General features: G+C 54.5%; 1 protein-coding gene across 10 annotated transcripts in view; it reads right to left on the reverse strand.

Annotated features, from left to right (window-relative positions):
• Positions 1–18,247, reverse strand: part of PPP1R12B (protein phosphatase 1 regulatory subunit 12B) — a 167,369-nt gene that overhangs the window by 39,157 nt on the left and 109,965 nt on the right. For 8 of the 10 annotated variants that reach the window (XM_059875611.1, XM_024976580.2, XM_059875613.1 and 5 more), the window contains 4 exons: positions 17,946–18,149; positions 15,846–16,035; positions 15,650–15,762; positions 14,822–14,863 (listed from right to left, as the gene is read on the reverse strand). In XM_059875611.1, coding sequence (XP_059731594.1) covers positions 14,822–14,863; positions 15,650–15,762; positions 15,846–16,035; positions 17,946–18,149 — 549 coding nt within the window. Of the gene's footprint in view, positions 1–14,821; positions 14,864–15,649; positions 15,763–15,845; positions 16,036–17,945; positions 18,150–18,247 lie in introns of those variants that run through there. The other 2 variants (XM_059875615.1, XR_009490774.1) reach the window with 2 other exon arrangements.

Raw genomic sequence — 18,247 nt, forward strand, 5'->3', positions numbered from 1 at the left:
CATTTTATTCTCGTTGCTGCGATGGTAAATGGGGTTGCTCCCTGAATTTCTTTATGATCTTTTATTGATAGTGTACAGGAATGCAAGAGATTCCCGTGTGTTGATTTTCTGTCCTGCAACGCTGCCAGCGTCACTGAGCTCTAGCAGTTACCCGGCAGCACCATCAGGGCCCTGTGCAGAGTGGCAGGTTGTCTGCAACACTGACTCTCTTCCTTTCCAGTCTGGATCCCTTTCATTTCCTGTTCTTCTCTCACTGCTGCAGCTAGGACTTCCAAGACTATGTGGAGTGACTGGTGAGAGTAGACACTCTGGTCTTGTTCCCGTTCTCAGCTTTCAGTTTTTCGCCATCAGGTAGGATGTTAAGCTGTGGGCTTGTCATAACCCGCCTTTATCATGTTGAGCTAAGTTTTCTTTCTCCTCATTTTCTGGAGGCTTTTTTAATAAAAATTGGATGTTGAATTATTTCAAAAGCTTTTTGTGCCTCTACTGAGATGATCGTATGGTTCTTATTCTTCACTTTGTTGACGTGGTGTATATCATATTGTCTATGGATACTAAACCATCCTGGGAAAAGTCCCACTTGATCACGGTATATGATTCTCTAAATGTATTGTTAGATCTGGTTTTCTAGTATTTAATCGAGAGGTTTTATAATGTGTTCATCAGCGATACTGGCCTGCAAACGTGTGTGTGTGTGTGATACCTCAGTCTGCTTTGGTATCAGGGTGATGCTGGCCTCACAGAGTGAGTTGGAAATCCTCCTCCTTCTGCAACTTTTTGGAAGAGTTTCTGAAGAGGAAACCAGTCCTGAATATTCATTGGAAGGACTGATGCTGAAGCTGAAACTCCAATACTCTGGCCACCTGATGTGAAGAAATGACTCATTGGAAAAGACCCTGAAGCTGGGAAAGATTGAACGCAGGAGGAAAATGGGACGACAGAGGATGAGATGGTTGGATAGCATCACCGACTGGACAGACATGAGTTTAAGTAAGCTCGGGGAGTTGGTGATGGACAGGGAGGCCTGGCGCGCTGCAGTCCATTGAGTTGCAAAGAGTTGGACACGACTCAGAGACTGAACTGAAGAACAGGTGTTAACTCTTCTCTAAATGTTGGTAGAGCTAATCCGCCTGCCAATCAATGTAGAAGTAGATTTGATCCCTGGGTTGGGAAGATACCCTGGAGAAGGCATGGCAACCCATTCCAGTATTCTTCCCAGGAAAATCCTGGGGACAGAAAAGTTTGGCGGGCTACAGCCCACAGGAGTTCAGAGAGTCAGACACGATGGAGGCCCCGGAGCACGCGCACGCGCGCGCGCGCACACACACACACACGCGCATGATGCCATCTGGTCTTGGACGTTCATCTGCTGGGAGTTTCTGAAGTAACTGATTAAACTTCATTATTGGTAACTGATCTGTTCCCGTTTTCTGTTTCTTCCGAGTTCAGTCTTAGAAGATGGAACATTTCCCAGAATTTGTCCATTTCTTCCAGGTTGTCTGTTAACAGCACACAGATGTTCGATAGTCTCTTATGATCCTGTGTATTTCTGTGGCGTCAACTGTAGTTTCTTTCTCATTCTTTGATTTGGGCCTGCTGTTTTTCTTGAGTCTGGCTAAAGGTTTGTCAATTCTGTTTATCTTTTCAAAGAGCCAGTTCTTCTTACAACAGTTGAATTTACTTATTTTTGGCTATGCTGCACATCGGCGTTCCCTGGCTAGGGTGCCTGGGCCTCAGCAGCTGTGCTGTGGGGCTTATGCCCTGACCGCGGAGCGAACTCGAGTCTCCTGCACTGACAGGTGGATTCCTACCCCCAGACCAGCAGGGAAGCTCTCCCCTCCAGTGCCCCAAGGCCTGGCTCTAGCTGACGCGTCTGTCTGGACGACTCTCCCTCCAGATGTCTTTGTGGCTGACTCGCTCACCTTCTTCAGCTCTTTGTTCTGCTCTCAGTCAACAAGATTCATTCCGACTTCCCACCTGGCAACAGAGCGTGTCCTCTCTCCACCCAATCCTCTTCATGCAACTTCTTTTTCACGCCGTGTCTGACATTTAATACTCCTCGCTGTGCTTGCTCTTTCCCACCCGCCACCTCTGCCTTCTCCCTGTTGAAGGTCAGCTTCAGGAGCCCAGGCTCTCTGTTGACTGTTGCATTTCAAGTGCTCGGGACAATGGATGTTAAGTATCACGTACTCGATAAATACTTGATGAATGAAAGCATGCAGCTGATTTTTAATTCACTGTGGTCCTCAAGATACAACCCCCCATGTGCCTGGTGTAGCTACCAGAACAAGCTGGCCATTTATGTTCTCCAAATCTTTTACGTCCTTCAGATGATTGCGTTTGTTTGACATAACTAGTTTCTGAGAGAGGTGTGTAAAACTCTGCAGCTCTGATTGTGGACATACTATTCATTTGCTACCCTGACAGCTTTTACTCTACGAATCTTGAGACCGTGTTTTCGGTGTTTACCGTCCATTATTTGGTAACCCCCTTGTGGGCTGCTTTTCACAATTAAGAAGTATTTCCCTGTCATTTGATATCTTTTGCTTAAAATTATCTTTTGATGGATATTAATGTTGCCGTATCAGCTTCCTCTCGGGGAACATCTGCATACATCCCCCCATACTTTTATTTTTAACCCTTCACTACCGTTTTGAAGACAGCATGCAGTGTAATAATTCAACCTGAGTGTCTGCCTGGCTTTACGGGTAAATTCATGCTCATCAAGACTGTGAACACATTTTGTTTTGAATCTCCTATTTACTCTCTTCCCCTTTGCTTCTTTTCATCTCCTTTCCTGTCTTCCACTGGATGGAGTGAATTAATCTGAAAAATTTCCTACTTTTCCTCTACTGATGGGAGTTGTACCTTCTATTTCTATGTTATTTCAGTGGCTGTTCTTACGTAATGGTGTAATAGTTAAGGCATTTTTCCCTTTAGAAGTGTATGAAGTTAACCAGCCTCTTTCTGCTCAAAACTAGAACTGCAGGGCACTTTTACACCTTTAACATTACATCGCTTCTAGAATTCCAGATCCAAGTTTAAACATTAAGAAAAATTGGCTTTATCACCATGTTCCACACATCTTCTCTCTTCTGTCCCATTTCCCTCTGTGTTTGTTTTCCCTTCTGCTGAGAAACACGTGGTCCTCCTGCCAGAAGGGCCCATGGGCTGAGTCAGCCCGCGTGCCTGCACCGCCTCACTCTGTGCCTGCTGCGTGGCTGCGTGGCCGCGAAGAGCAGCGGGCTCGCAGCTGCTCCCCCTCAGCACGGCGGAGGCACCACACTGTCTTCTGGGGTCTGCTGCTGCCGATCTGACTACCATTCCTTTGCAATTTACTTGTATCATTAATGGCTTTTACTTTTGAAGTAACAGCAGTTCAGTTCCCCTAACATCACAAGTCAGAAAAAACATCAGTAAATATTTCCAAAGCTCAAACTCAAAATCAACTGTAGTGGAGGAATATTCCTACTGTTTGGAAGTTGTATGGATTGAAACTTTGGGTGTACTGGGAAATGAGACACGGAGGGCAGATGACTCTGACACGGTGATAAGCTTGGGCAGTAGCAGCCCCAACCGCAGGGCCTGTGTGTAAACCCTGCCTGTATCTCCCCGTGCGATCCACAGAGGAGGCCGCTGTCCCTGGAGCCAGACCACGGCACTTCCGCCCCAGGAGGTGCCCGGCCCAGGGGAGGACAGCAGCCTGGAGCCCACGGCGGGCGGCCCCTGCAGCTCCCGGATGGCTCAGAAGCTGTGCCCACTCTGGGGCTCTGGACTTTCAACCTGTAAAATAAGGAAGTTGGGGTGGGATTGTTTCCACAGTACCTTCCAGAAATAACTCTGTGACCCCCAGTGTCTGGGGCCTCTAAGGGCCGGGGCGAGCATATGGACGGTCCACACAGCAGAAACCGGCGGCGTTGGAGGGCGGGGCGCAGCCCAGACAGCAGCTTGCACTTCATTTCAAGCCTCTGCTTTCCCAATGTCTGTGCTGCCCAAGCACTTAGAAAAAAATGACAGAAGCAACCGGGGCTCATAAGAGCAGAAGCAAGCGGGGCACCCTGAGTCCCGCCACGGGAACACGGCCACCAGCACTCGGCGACTCAGTCCGAGGCCCGCGTGCACACGCTCATGTTGCCGGCGGGACTGTGCAGGACTGTGCACCGGCCCATGCAGCGGCGCCCCACACGCACTCACCCAGGGCTCTGTGCGGCCTCTGCAGCTCACTCGCCACCAGCGGCCCGACTCCTGTCTCTTCTCAGGAAACCCCCCAGAGCTGGCCGTCGGGGATGGAACACAAGCTGTGATTCACAGTGTCCACTGCGAGGGTGAGGCACCGTCTGCCTAACTGCCGCCACGACAAAGGATGTTTCGGTGGTTTCCATTTTCCCACTAACATAATTGCTAAGTGGACTCTGCTCTGTTCAAAAGCACCAAACAAACGCCTCCCATGTAACAGGCATGTGAGCATTTACTGAATAAACAAATGTTTATACAGCCACGTATGTATTATATAACCTCTGCTGAAAATGACTGCGTGTAACACTTCTCTTCTTTATCATATTTAGGACTGTTTCTAGAGACAGAGTCCCAAAAATGAAAATTCTGGATCAACTCGGGGTCTTTGATAGCTTGGCAATTTGCTTTCTAAAGAGAAGTATTAAAGTATTAATTTGTATTCCCAACATGAAATATGAGGCGATTCATCTCACAATCCTCTCAAACTGGCCTTTATCTTTTCCAAATATTTTCATATTTTTGTTGGTTAAAAAAATTCTACTTTATTTTGCTCATTTCCTTGGAAGAAAAGCTATGAGAAACCTAGACAGCATATTAAAAAGCAAAGATGTCACTTTGCTGACAAAGGTCTGCATAGTCAAGGCTATGGTTTTTCCAGTAGTCATGTATGGATGAGAGAGTTGGACCATAAAGAAGGCTGAGCACCGAAGAATTGATGCCTTTGAACTGTGGTGTTGGAAAAGACTCCTGAGAGTCCCTTGCACTGCAAGGAGATCCAACCAGTCCATCCTAAAGGAAATCAGTCCTGAATTGGAAGGACTGATGTTGAAGCTCAAACTCCAATACTTTGGCCACTTGATGCGAAGAACTGACTCAATGGAAAAGACCCTGATGCTGGGAAAGATTGAGGAAGAGAAGGGGATGACAGAGGATGAGATGGTTGGACGCCATCATCAACTTGACAGACATGAGTTTGAGCAAATTCTGGGAGATGGTGAAGGACAGAGAAGCCTGGTGAGCTGCAGTCCATGGGGTTGCAGAGTAGGACATGACTTAGTCACTGAATACCAAGTTTTGAATACAAGTGAAGTTACATATTTTTATTCATAGATGTATATTTGTGAACTAATCTATTTTGAAGTAGTTTTCTAGTAATAATTACAATCTAAATCAAATTTATTCCTTTAAGCTTAATTGTTGTTTAGTCACTAAGTCAGTACTGACTCTTCTGAGACCCTATGGACTGTAGCCTGCCAGGCTCCTCTGTCCATGGGATTTCCCAGGCAAGAATACTGGAGCAGGTTGCCACTTCCTTCTCCAGGGGATCTTCCTGACCCAGGGATTGAACCCAAGTCTCCTGCATTGGCAGGTGGATTCTTTACCACTGAGCCACCAGGGAAGGCCCAAGCTCAGCTGTAGCCTGCAGTAGAAAAGTATTTTGGGGAGGTAAATTCTAGAAGACACTTTCTTCAGAGGACTGACCTGAACACAGAGCAGGAAGTAGCTTATTCACAGAGCAACATGCGGTAACTCATGGTACAGTCAGGGTCTGTCTCCCAGGTCCTGCCCTGCCCCTTACCGTCGGGAAGTTCCGTTTCGCCTGTGATGTTTCTGGGGCGACGCTGTGCACCGAGGAGGGGAGAGCTGGGAGCCATTCTAGATGAACCCATGACCCCAGGGCTGTTTTCCACAACTGTTACCCTCCTGGGCACCTGGGAGCCTCAGAGACGGGCTTAGGTGCCGTCAGAGTCTGCAGAGAGCTAAACCTGTCACTCAGCAGGTGACTGCCTGTGTCCAAACTGTGGCTGGAGGCCTCAGGAGGTGGGAAGGGACAGGCTCGGATGGGAAGAGCTGGCAAGGGGCAGACAGGACCGTCATCTCAGGCTTTCTCCCCAGCAGGCCGTGAAGTGAGACCACAGGGAAGCTCCGTGGAGACGCTCCGTCCTCGACACTGCCCTCCGGGAAGTTCTGCTGCGTCCCCTGCAGCAGTGCGCTTCCAGGTGAGGACAGACGACACGGCTGCCTCCTGCACGACTCCCCTGCCCACACACTGCCGGTGATGCTCAAGAATTGAAAAAACGCTGCATCGACAAGGTGGGGCTTGACGGGAGGCACAGGGGCACCAAGAGGCACGCGGCCACCGGCAGCCTGTCCGAGTCGGTCACCTGACGCTTGACCCACAGGCCAAGTCCAGCCTGCTTCGTACGAAAAGTTTCGTCAGAACACAGCTACGCCCATTCAGGACACGTTGTCCATAGCTGCTTTCTCGCTGGAACAGTGGTGCTGAGCGGCTGAGACGGACCAAGTGTCTGGCCAAGCAGACAATACGGACGATCAGACCCTACACACAAAGTCTGCTGAGCCCAGACTGGCAGCATTTGGTGCCGAGACGAAGACCAGGCTGCCCCCTGCCCCCCGCAGGACAGGCCCCAGCACTTGCCTGACCCCCAAGGCCCAGAGTGCAGACCCCCCAAAGAGCCGGACGCTTGGACAGAGGGCGACCTTAGCGCTCAGGGACGACAGCCCAATGACCACCGAGGCGGTGAAGGTCTTCTCTGAGTCCCCCAGCGCCAGGCAAAGCTCCATTGTACGGCAGGCGCCCTTTCACTTGGTACAGAATATCCTAACACAGCATTTCCTTCTAGATGCTTCTCTAACCCGACAAAGATTTCAGGAATATAACTGGAGCTATAAGCTCCAGGCCCACACTAAGTGTTTTAGTTTGAACTATTAATTTGCTAAAGCGCTTTTTACAAGTCCTTTCTTTCTTCTCAGTAGCCATGGAAACTGGCGTAATTCACAGTGTAAGACTTGGGGCTGTCAGGAAGCGAAACCTCTGAAAGCGCAGGGAGCACGCGTGCTCTGGCCACCTGTGCCGACACCTGTGTCCCTCGAGCGCTACGTCTGGACAGAACATTACGATTTTCTATGAGAGAAATTCAGGCCCCTGAATGCCTGTTCCAATTCCCGAGTTTGCCTGATGGAAAATGGAGCTGGAGAAAACGAAGCCTGATAGACAGTGACCACGGCCCCACCAGCCCAGCCCTCCAGCCGAAACATCGGTCAGGGCTCCACCAGCCCAGCCCTCCAGCCCTCCAGCCGAAACATCGGTCAGGGCCCCACCAGCCCAGCCCTCCAGCCGAAACATCGGTCAGGGCCCCACCAGCCCAGCCCTCCAGCCGAAACATCGGTCAGGGCCCCACCAGCCCACCCCTCCACCCGTAACATCGGTCAGTGCCTCAAGTTCGACATTCCTGCCGGGGCGAATCTATAAACACTTCCTTTGCTGAGAAAGAGCCGCAAATCCCCCACTAAGCTTGTTACCTCAATCATGGGGCTAGAAGGCTGACATTAGCTAGGCCTAAGCCATGGTTAAAGGTCTCCAGAAGAAATGAAGACTCCTGTAACTAAGGAAACCTCCAGACTGCACTGCACAGGGAGCAATTACCCTTGCGGGCTCCCCACGATCAAAGCCAGTGCGGCCTGACTCCATCCATGAAAGAGCTGAACCCGAGGGCGTTGAAGCCAGCCTCACACAAAACTGTCATCATGGTAATGACAGGGGCCCGGAATGCCCAAGCTGAAAACGATCTTCTTCTTACGAAAGCCATTAGCTGGTCTCGGGATATAAAGCTCTTAGGAAATACACTGCATGAAATTCACCGGAATGTTAAACAATCATCTCATTTGAGTGAACAACTTTATTTTCACTCTTTATAGCGGTAGGAATCGCCTCTTATAACAAACATTTTCTACTCCCCACCAACTATGACTATTCTGAAATGAAATTCTTAAGAGGTAAAACTCAGCTAAAACCACAAAAAATCAATAGTAAAACACGGAGAAGAGACAAAGGGAAATCACTGAAAATGAAGTGTGTGTTTCAATGTGCAAATCTGGGGCCAAGAACACCAGGAGGCGTCATGAGGCAGCCAGAGGTGGACCCCAGGAAGTGTCCTGAAGGCCCACGGCGGCGGAGATGGGGGTGTGTGCGGCGGGGGCTGCCGAACGACAATGTCCTCGCACAAGAGGCGATGCGGCTGGGGACGCGGTCAACCCACGTGCAAGCGGCTTCTCCTCAACCGACGTGGCGGACTTTTAGAAGCTCCCTCTGCCGAAAAATGTGAGCTCACACACAGAGTCAAGTCTGGCTTTGAACTCGGATGACAGGGAGGCTTTCACCCCTGACTGTGCAGGGCGGCGGGCAGAAGCCCAGGGGCAGGACAGTTGTGTTCAGGGGCACAGGGAGGCCTGGCTTCCTCGGCCCCGCCCACGGACGCAGGCACAGCATCTCGCCCACAGCGACCCCTACAGGACAACCTGCCCTAGAAGCTCTCGCACGTCTGTACGTCACGTGCTTTCTGTAGCAGAGCACACGCCTGATCGCAGAAAACAAGCTGCAGCAGCGTTTCACACCTCTAACAGCGAGGTGCAAGGTCACAGGTCGTGACGAAACTGGAGGCCGTGAAGGCGGCCAGAGGCAGGAGGGAGAGACCCGGGTAAGTGGAAAGCTCGGAGGCTAAGTGTCCTCCCCTCAGCAACCGATGAACCTCCGCATCCCTGGACCTCTGAGTGGGGGCCACACAGACGCCCTGAAGGTCAGTTTACTCCATCTGACAGATTCCTGCCTGAGGCAGCATCCACTGACGTGACGGGGCCGCGGCCCCCAGACTGCAGGGTCTGAGAGGAGTACACGTGCACTTTACTGAGCTCTGCTCGGCAACAGCGTGACCTAAAACTGATGGAGTCCTTAAAAGGAAAATGCCAAAAGAAACTTCTCAGGCTGGCTTCTCCAGCTTGGCTGGAGGCAGGCACAGACGTGACCCATATATAGACAACCCAGCAGCCGCGGGATCCTAAGAACTACGGGTGCAGAGCAGAAGCGCGTGGGGGGCGAGGCGGTCCCAGCGAGCGTGGAGGCAAGGCTGGAGCAGCCCCGCAGGCGGCCTGGACAGAGGCGCTGGCCCGCCTCCCCCAGCGCCCCGCCCGCGGTCCCCTGCCCACACAGCCCTGCCCGTTCCATCTGTCCCGGGAGCACTGTATCAGATTTCTCAGGGTTCGCAAGCCCTCTCATTCTGGGGACAAGCTAACTACCTTTTCCCTTTCTTCCCCTTCTTTTCCAGCTAAAGACAAAGAAGCTGAGGGAGGAAGATCTATATTTTACTATCTTTTCACTCAATTAAAAGGGAGAGTGGCTTGCTTAAAAAAAGATGATGGTGGTTTTCCAGTGAATGTGAAAAATACTACTTGACTACAGAAATAAGCTGTCCCGTCCGGAGCTTACCTACCGGGTCTCTAAACTTAGACGGTTGTTCTGTCTCAACAGCTCAGCTCGTCTGGGACATACTTTACCTTATTAGGCAATCGGGCCCCGGAGAGAAGGGAAAGCAAAACAGGCCTCGGCTTTTACCTAAAAGGAGAACAGCAAAGACATTACCCAGCGGGGGCGCAGACAGAACCCGCTGGGCGCCTGCCAGCAGACGAAGGGGCTTCAGCAGGCTGGGAACAAGGCAGAGTCCTGCCTGACGGAGGGGACAGCGCCCAGCAGAGCGCCAGGAGTAAGGCTGAGGAAACTCGAGCAAACAGGAGGGGAGGCTGCCACCTACTCCAAGCGAGTGGGGGTGGCGCGTGCGTCTGTGTGAGTGTGTGCGCGTGTGCAGACAAGCGGGAAGGCGGGCGGGCACAGGAGCGGGAGGGCGGCCGGCAGAGCCTGGGGGCTGCTGAGCACACGGCACACACAGGCGCCCCGAGCTCGCCTTCCTCCCGGCTCTGCCTGGCTCTCCGGCACCTTGGCATTCCCTTTAAGCTTTACTTCTCAAAACCCATCAGGTCCACTCTCAGAGCACAGGCACATGCTGGAGCCGGGGCTACTTCTCTGACTCCAAAAAGTCCATCCTTTATGGATAACTTAACAGCCAACCTCAAAATCAGAGTGTCTTCAGGTCAGTGAGAGTATTCCAAGATTCAGAAAATAGTCTGAATGGCCGTGACTCATCTCTAGCTATTTCAGTGTACTAAGTGTTTTTCATTTCACGACTCTAAGACGTCGACACTATCATCAACCCCGTTTACAGACAAGGAAATGCAAGCGTCTCCTGCAGAGCAGCTGGGCTGCCGGGCCAGGCCTGCGCTCCTCTCGCCGTGACACTGCGTCAGACATGCGACGGGTGCATACTCAGTTGCAGGGTCCACACACAGCTGTGCGCACTTCCCCTGGGGCTTCCTGTGAGCTCTAAGGGAGGCGCTCAGGGACCCCCGGAGCTCCAGGGGCTTGGACTCGGTGCTTTCACTGCTGGGACCCATCCAATCCCTGGCCAGGGCACCAAGGTCCTGCAAGCCGTGCAGTGTGGCCAATAAATAAGGAAAACAAGAAGTTTTAAAGCTTCCTTTGGTTCTAAAATCCCAAGCCTATGACTGTCGTTTTAGACTGACCAAAGCTCCAACTCACAAACCCATAAGGACCACCGCATAGCACGCGGGGTATGGCCAACATTCCATAACAACCGTGAGACTGTTAGAAGAGAGGAACTGTGTTGAGGAGCTCGCTGTCTGCAGGCGGTCTCAGACGCTGGCTCAGCTCTGCTTCCCTCTGCCTGGCCCGACTTTGCTGAGTGTTACTACGTCTTTGAGTGTTCTCTGTTTTCCTTAAGGAGGGGCTTTCTTTGGAAAACGTATTTCTGGGAGCTCTTCTGTATGGAACTCTGATTTAGCCTGCGGATGGCTAGAATGGCACTTGTTCAGTTACTAAGTCGTGTCCACCTCTGTGTGACCCCAAGGACTGCAGCACACCAGGCTTCCTTGTCCATGACATTCCCAGCCGTCAAAGACCTATAGATGAGGTCGGAGACAGGCCGCGTCTCCTTCCCAGAAGCCATCAGGGGAGCTCCAGGAGCCAGCTCTCCACAACCAGAGGGCCTTCCCATGGGGACGCCCCCACACCAGCTGAGAGCTGGGGACAGGGGCCCTGACCCTGACCCTGAGCACGGCCTGCCCACGGCGGGCACCTCAGAGGGCTTGTTCCATGAGTGGAGTGGCTCCAGAAGACAAGGGACAGGAGGGGAGACGCGTGCAGTGGCTTCAGGTATAAGAGACACTCCCGCAGCCAAGTGGCTCCCAGAGCAAGTTTCATTTTCTGTTACAGCTTAGTTCAAAGCCTAGCTTTGCTGGAAAAACCTCAGTTTGGGTCTCTCTCTGATTCAGTTTGAAAGTCTTAGACCTAATCGCTTACGCCTTCTGGAGCACTGGACCAACGTGCCCCTGGACGAGCTCACCAGCTGTCTCCAGCAGGGATCTCAGCGCCCTCTGACCAGCACTTCCTCAGCACGTCTCCTGGGCAGGCCTCGCCAGGAGGAGGCATCATCAGACCAATGGTCCACTCTGGATGGGACACTACGCTGCCGTTCGAAGGTCAAGTGTCATGATTTGTTCAGATGATGGCACATGATTTGCCAGAAAGCAACAGGGATGTAGGGGGAAAGCACCTTCCTAAGTGGAAGACGGGAATACCGCATCCTGGTGGACAGACACACGCCCAGGTCGGGGCAGCAGGGGAGCGCTCCCCCGGACATGGATCAGACTCTCACGCGGCCTCCGAGCCGCCCTTCAAGGGAACCTTCCTTCCCGCGAGGAGGCACAATGCCACCAGCAACTCAACTCAAACACGGAACCTGCTCAGTAAAAAGACGACGATGGAGGAGTGAGAGGTGCACCTCCCAAGGGGCAGGAGGCCGGTAGGACGGCTGCATGACGCGTGGAGTACGGCCAACGTTCTGCAAGAGCTGTAAACGGGCATCATCTCCGAGACTGTGGATCGCTACTCTGCACAGCTGAAGCTCACACATACTGTGCGTTAATATACTTTAACAAGAAAACCAGCTAGGAACGTCTAGACTCACCCTCCATCTTCTGAGGGAAGGTAGGTCGAGACCGAGGTAATAACGAATTATACACTTGATGAAGCCTCCAGAAAAACCCGAAGACCGTTGGGTCTGGAGAGCCTCTGGGTTGGTGTGAGAGATGCGTGCCAGGCATTGGCAGACCCACCTCCACGGGGCAAAGCTTCTGAGCCTGGAAGCCCTCCACACCCCACTGCTAAGCCTCTTCATCAGGCTTCATCTGTGTCCCTAAATAGGGAAGGGGAACCACAGGGGACGTGAGGTCGGCCCCAGCACAGTCACAGAGGCTCCTGAAGTGGGCCGGGGGCTGCCTGGAGAGCGCTCGCTCCCCGGGTGCTCTGCTGGCCCAGGCCTCAGAGCTCCCCCTGTGAGGCAAGGCCCCTCACTCAGGCTTTCTCTAACTTCCTCCCAGCTCCAAGGTGCCCACGTCTGGGAGGCGGGCAGCTTCCCTGCACGGACGTGGATTCCCTGCCACGTCACCTGCCTCCCGCCCGGCCTCCTCAGGCATGGCTCTTGCTCACCACGGCTCCGAGACACGTGTGCCCTCTAGTGATGAATTCAACCACACGTTGGAACCAGCCTGGGGATTGGGAAACAAGAACAGGGAGACCAAACAGCGTAAACAGAACAAAGGCAGGCCAAAGGCTCAAGTGAGAAAAGGTGCAGAGCCTGCAGGGCCCTGAGCACACAGCCTGCCCTGGGGCCAGGGGGCAGCCGCCTCCCTCGCGTCAAACCCAGACTCGGTTCGGCCTCACTTCCAAGATGAAGACAGGCGAGGACTTCTGGGAGGGCACCCGCCTCCCACGGACAGCCGTGCAGACCTGCTCCCAGCACGGCGCCAAGGGGCTGCTGAGACGCAACCACTGCACCACCTGTGGTCTCAGCACCTCGTGGCTTTTCCAGGGGGCCGGGGTTTGCCTCGATGGGTGCACCACGTGGGGCCTGGACGCATTCCTGTGTCACCCCACGGAAGCGCACGGGGCCTCTCCTCTCACCCAGAACTGAGAGCACCCAGGGCCGTTCCAGTCGTAAATCGTACCCGGACACGCATGTCAGCGCCACTTCTCTAGCTGAGCTACACGACAGGAAACAGACGCCCACGACATCAACACAGATTAGGGTGAGGCAACAAAGGTTTTCTAACCAGGCTCTAGTCTCTGAGAGGAGAGACATCCACACACATTTGGGATCATTCTAGCTCCCACCTGACCGGGGATGGACTCCCAGGGTCCATGGGGACCGGGCCTGCTGCCCCGGGGGCCAGTAGGGACCCCGGCATCACACCTGCCCAGTTGCACAGGCAGCCGGGGAAGAGCTCACCAGGGCCAGGCTGGCATCGGGGCACGGGCTCACCGCACACCCTGCCCTCCTAAGCCCACACTCGGCATCCCTGCCTGGTGCCCCGGCACCAAGGAGCTCAGAAACGCGGAGACTGTGGCCTCCCCGTAGGGATCCGGCCTAAGCCTCCCCGCTGGGCTCCTGTGTGGAGCTGCCCGCCTCGACTCCCCTCCACACGCGGTGGCCATGTCCAAGCTCTGCAGTCACACTCGGGCTCTCCCATTAGGTGTCAGTCACAGCTTACTCTGTCTCCCAAAGCCCTGGCAACCCCCAGGAATGAGGTTGCGGTCACGGGCACACACCTTGCCCCGGGGGCCTCCTCGGGCATCTGTGCCCACACCGCCCCCCCAGCCCTTCCCTGTGAGCCAGCTGCAGCCCTGCCCCCACGAGGGGGCTGCACCCTTCTCAGTGGTCCCAATGGCACCGCCTCTATAGGCCACTCCTGACCGTTCTGGGTCTCGACCCCAATCCAGGCAGGTCAACGACAGCAGAGCATTCCTACTTCCTCTCTAAAAATGAACTAGCTATTGACTTTCAGGATGAGTTGTTGTATATGTTCTGATAACATACTGTCACATAACTTAGGGTAGAAAAAAGGCCATCTATTTAGTAATTTCCAAGAGAAATGCACATATTCTCTCAATTCATTTGGTCAAAGCCAGACCAATCCCTTCCTCCTGGAGAAACAGCAGGAGGACGTCCCCGTGGTGCAGTGGGCAGGACTCGGTGCGTCACTTGGTGGCCGGGTTCCAGCCCTAGTCGGGCAGAGAAGACCCCCCAACCCTAACCCCGGGAGCCACGCAGCACGGCCAAGAAAACAAACAAAAAGCCCAAAGGAAGAAAAAGGAAAGACGCAGCGTGCTGCTCAGGAGCACGGAGCCGCCGCTCGCAAGCCACACCCAGGCAGGCGAGGGCGCCAGGTGTGCAGACCTGGGAGCTGCACAGGCCAGAGCAAAACCTCCTCTCAAGAGGCAAGTGTAAGTGACTTCCGACGGTCTCCACCCCGCCCTCTGCTCCTCTGCAGCGTGCAGAGGATGCCGATGCGCGAGAAACAGCATCACTGCATCCTTCTTCCCAAGATTTCAAAGGACTTTACACACTCCAACAGGACAAGGGAGAGGAGACAGAGGCGGAAATCGAGTTAAGAGCCTGGCCGGAGGCGCAGGAAACCTCGAGCAGGAACACGGCCCGGCGCACCACCTAAGGAGACGGGACGCGGGCGAGCAGGCGGCGCGGCCCAGGGCAGCGTCCCCCGACCCCGGACCCAAGCCTGCATGCAGCCTGCTCCTCTGTTAGGTGGGCAGACGCAGGCAGGGCGGCCCCACGGGGCAGCCTCACCGCAGGTCACTTACCCACGCTTTCTTCACCTCTTCCGGGACTTCCGTTTCATCTTCCTGGAAAGGCAGGTGGAAGAAAAACAAGCGGTCACGGTCGCAGACAGAGCTGGCAGCGCCAGTCAGCCCCGTCAGCACGCGCCTCGGCAGGGAGGGCTGGCGGCCAGGGGGGCCGTCGCTGCGGCCTCAGCAGTGCCTCGGAGCGCCTCCTGCAGCCCGAGCGGATGCCCGGCAGGAAGAGAACTGAGCTCCCATGGCGACCGGACGCTCACACCCATCGCTTCTAACAGCGACCACCACCACCTCTCTTCCAGCCTCATCGAAGCGGCCATCTAGTTCCCAACGCATCACGCTCACCAGGACCTGACCCCAGCCGCTCGGTCCGTAAACGTCAGGCGCAGGCTGAGCCAACAGGCAGAGGCCAGCGGGGCGCGGACGCACGGAGCCCTGTCCTTGCTCAGAGCCAAAGTCACGCTGTGTCGCGTCACCCGCTCCTTCTTCTCCTTCGGAAGGGTAACCCTGAGTCAGACGACACTCTGAGAGCCCGGAGTCCTCGGCCAGCCCCGCGCGCACGGACGCCACGGTACTGACTCCCTGTGCGCCCTCGGAGCCCCGGGGGCGGCTCCGTCCGCAGGGCTTGTGCGCTGGCTCTGTCTGTCTGCCCTCACCGCGCCCTCGCCCCTGCCCGCGCACTTGGCACTGCCCTGGGTGCCAAGCCAGAGCCTCCCAGACAAGCCCGCGCCCCTGCGGTCTGTCTTTCTCGTGACACGTCCTGACACGCAGCCTCGGGCGCCGGGTGGGACTCTTGCACCCACACAGGACGCCTGGCACAGACAGGCCACTTACGTCCTTTGTCCAGAAGTTGATGCCCGTGCCCCGCCGGCGCTCCCGGGGCCGCCTCCTCTCGCGGACGGACAGCCTGCCGGAGGGCTGGTCGCCCGGCTCTGCTTCCTCGCCCTCTGTTCAGGGAGGAGACAAGGCTTGGAGCTCAGGAGCCCGGGGCACGCGCACTGGAGGCTGCACTTTCCGAAGCCCAACGTACCGTTTTTGTCCATGTCCCGCGGCCCGGCAGTGTCTGTGGGCGGCTCTGAGCTCTGCGAGTCGGGGGCGGAGGACCCACCCGTCCGGAGCAGGTAGGAGCTGCTGTAGAGCGAGGGTCTCGGGGCAGAAGGGGACGCTGGCGCTGTGGGCTGCTCGGGCTGAGCTGGACACCGCAGGGGATGATACACGGGCTAGAACAACCCACAGGACGAGACGTCAGGGGTCAAGTCCAATGAAAGCGTAGGGACAGTAGGTTTATTAAAAATGGGCTTTTCTACATCAAGAGGCTTATAAGCAGTTAACCAGCCAGAAAGGAAACAGGTCTGAACTCCTACTCTGACGACACTGCCAGGGTGACAGCAGCCCAGAAAAGTTCCTCCTAAACTGATGGAAGGGCGCTAGAAGCACCAGCTTGCTAACACAACTCCTTTGATTCTACAAAGCAAACAGGAAGGATGCTGGCCTTTCAAATTGGGGCATGGAAAGGCAGGGTGTATGCGGGAAGATAAGCTCAGGATAGGAAAAAACAATGTAAGAGTCATCTAAAAACAGATCAAATCTGGACCTTCTGTCAATTTATGAGCCTTCTATCAACTTGACATAACTAGGCTTGCTGACACTAAAAAACCCCACTTTCTGGGACTTCCCTGGCAGGTGGCGTCAAGATGCACCCCCACTGCAAGGGGTGCGGGCGTGATCTTGGGCTGGGTACCCCAAAATCCTGTATGTGCACCCCCACCCCCAAAATAAAAGTAAAAAAAAGTTCTTCTTTGAACTTTTTTTTTCCTTGAGAGTTAGGACAGAGCTCAACAATCAACCTTAGCATTTATTTGTTGAAGATGCAGAGATAAATTCTCACCACATGCGGAGATTGTCTGATTCTCTGTTTATAAGTTATAGAGACAGAAGCAATAAGATACAGTCAGCTTGGGAGTCTGATAGGACGGGGTTCAAATTCTAGCTTCGGCACAAAATGAGCTGCGTGACCTAAGAAGGCGACTCGAGTTCTGAGTCTCCACTTCCTCCTTCGTAAAACAGGGAAAACAAGCTCTTCCTCAGAGAGGCCTGGGAGGACTGGATACACCTACTGTACGCTACGTGCTTAGAACGGAACCTTGTACGTAGCAAGCACTCAAAAAACACTGGCTGATAAAACAGACGGAATAAACAACAGAACCGTGGCTCCTAAAGAGCAGGAAGACTTCTCTTCCTGCAACCATGGTCACCATAAAATTTATCGTCCCAACCGGGGCATTTCTGGGCGTGAAAAGGAATGGTATTGACAAACACCCCGAGACAAAAGGCATCACTGGACGTCTTCGGTGAACCAGGAGCACGCTCACCCTAAACAGGACCCGACATCTCTGACTGTGCTTGCACTAAAGGGGTGAGGCGCACGGTAGGACGCCCACCGCAGCGCAGGAGAGGCCGTGGGCTGCGGCTCAGCACCCCGCCACCTCTTCTTCCAAATCCCTCACTGGTGTCCGGCCGCGCCGTGCGGTGATGGGATCACAGCCCCCGGCCAGGGCTGAAGCTGGGCCCCGCAGGGACAGCGCAGCCTACTACCTGCTGGGCTGCCAGGGAACCCGTCGGGCTCTCCTGAGTCACGGAGATGCCAAGCAAAGTGCTGAACACCCCACAGCCTCAGTGCAAGAAGGACTGGTATTTATCTCACAGGGCTGTGCTGAGGACTGAACAGTTTCATATATGTGAAACAGCTAACACAGTGCCAGGCATAAACAATAATAAACGCTTCTATTTCTACCTGCACTTTATTACATCGAGACCTTTCTTTTCAGAACTGAAAGGCTTGTGGCGGCAGTCATCTCACGGGCACATGCGCAGAAGCGTGCTGCAGCCTAACCTGCCCATCATGCCTCAGTGAGACTGGGAACAAGCACAGGAGCTAACTCCCGAGGAAACAACGCGTCACTTAAGGACAACACCCTCTGAATTCTTTCAGTTACACAGGCCCGCAGACGACAGATGGATGTAAGCAGGCTTCCTGAGAGGCGTCCACGCAGAGCAGCAAGCGCCGACTCCCCGCGAGCAAGAGTCCCCCGGCCACCCCCCGGACCCTGCTCTCCACGCCGGCGCTCACCTCTCCCTCCGGGCTCCGGCCCCAGGGCTGGCGGCTCTCCCCAGCTTCCTGGGTGGGGGCCGCCAAGGGCTCGTGCTTCCGGGGGCCGCCCTCAAGTGCTCCGGGACCCACGGGCTTCAGGCTGGGCTGCTCCTGAGCCTGACGCTCTACCCTTGACCGGCTGAACGTCCTCTCCGCTTCCTGAAGGTCCGTGAGGGTGACGCCCTGGGAAGACACCAGACAGTCAGAGGTTGCACCCTAACCACAGACACCTCCCCGTGAACGAGCAGGGAAGCTCCTCAAAGGTCTAATGGTACCAAGTT

The sequence above is a fragment of the Bos taurus genome, chromosome 16 (assembly GCF_002263795.3).
Source record: "Bos taurus isolate L1 Dominette 01449 registration number 42190680 breed Hereford chromosome 16, ARS-UCD2.0, whole genome shotgun sequence".
In the NCBI taxonomy this organism is placed as follows: domain Eukaryota; kingdom Metazoa; phylum Chordata; class Mammalia; order Artiodactyla; family Bovidae; genus Bos; species Bos taurus.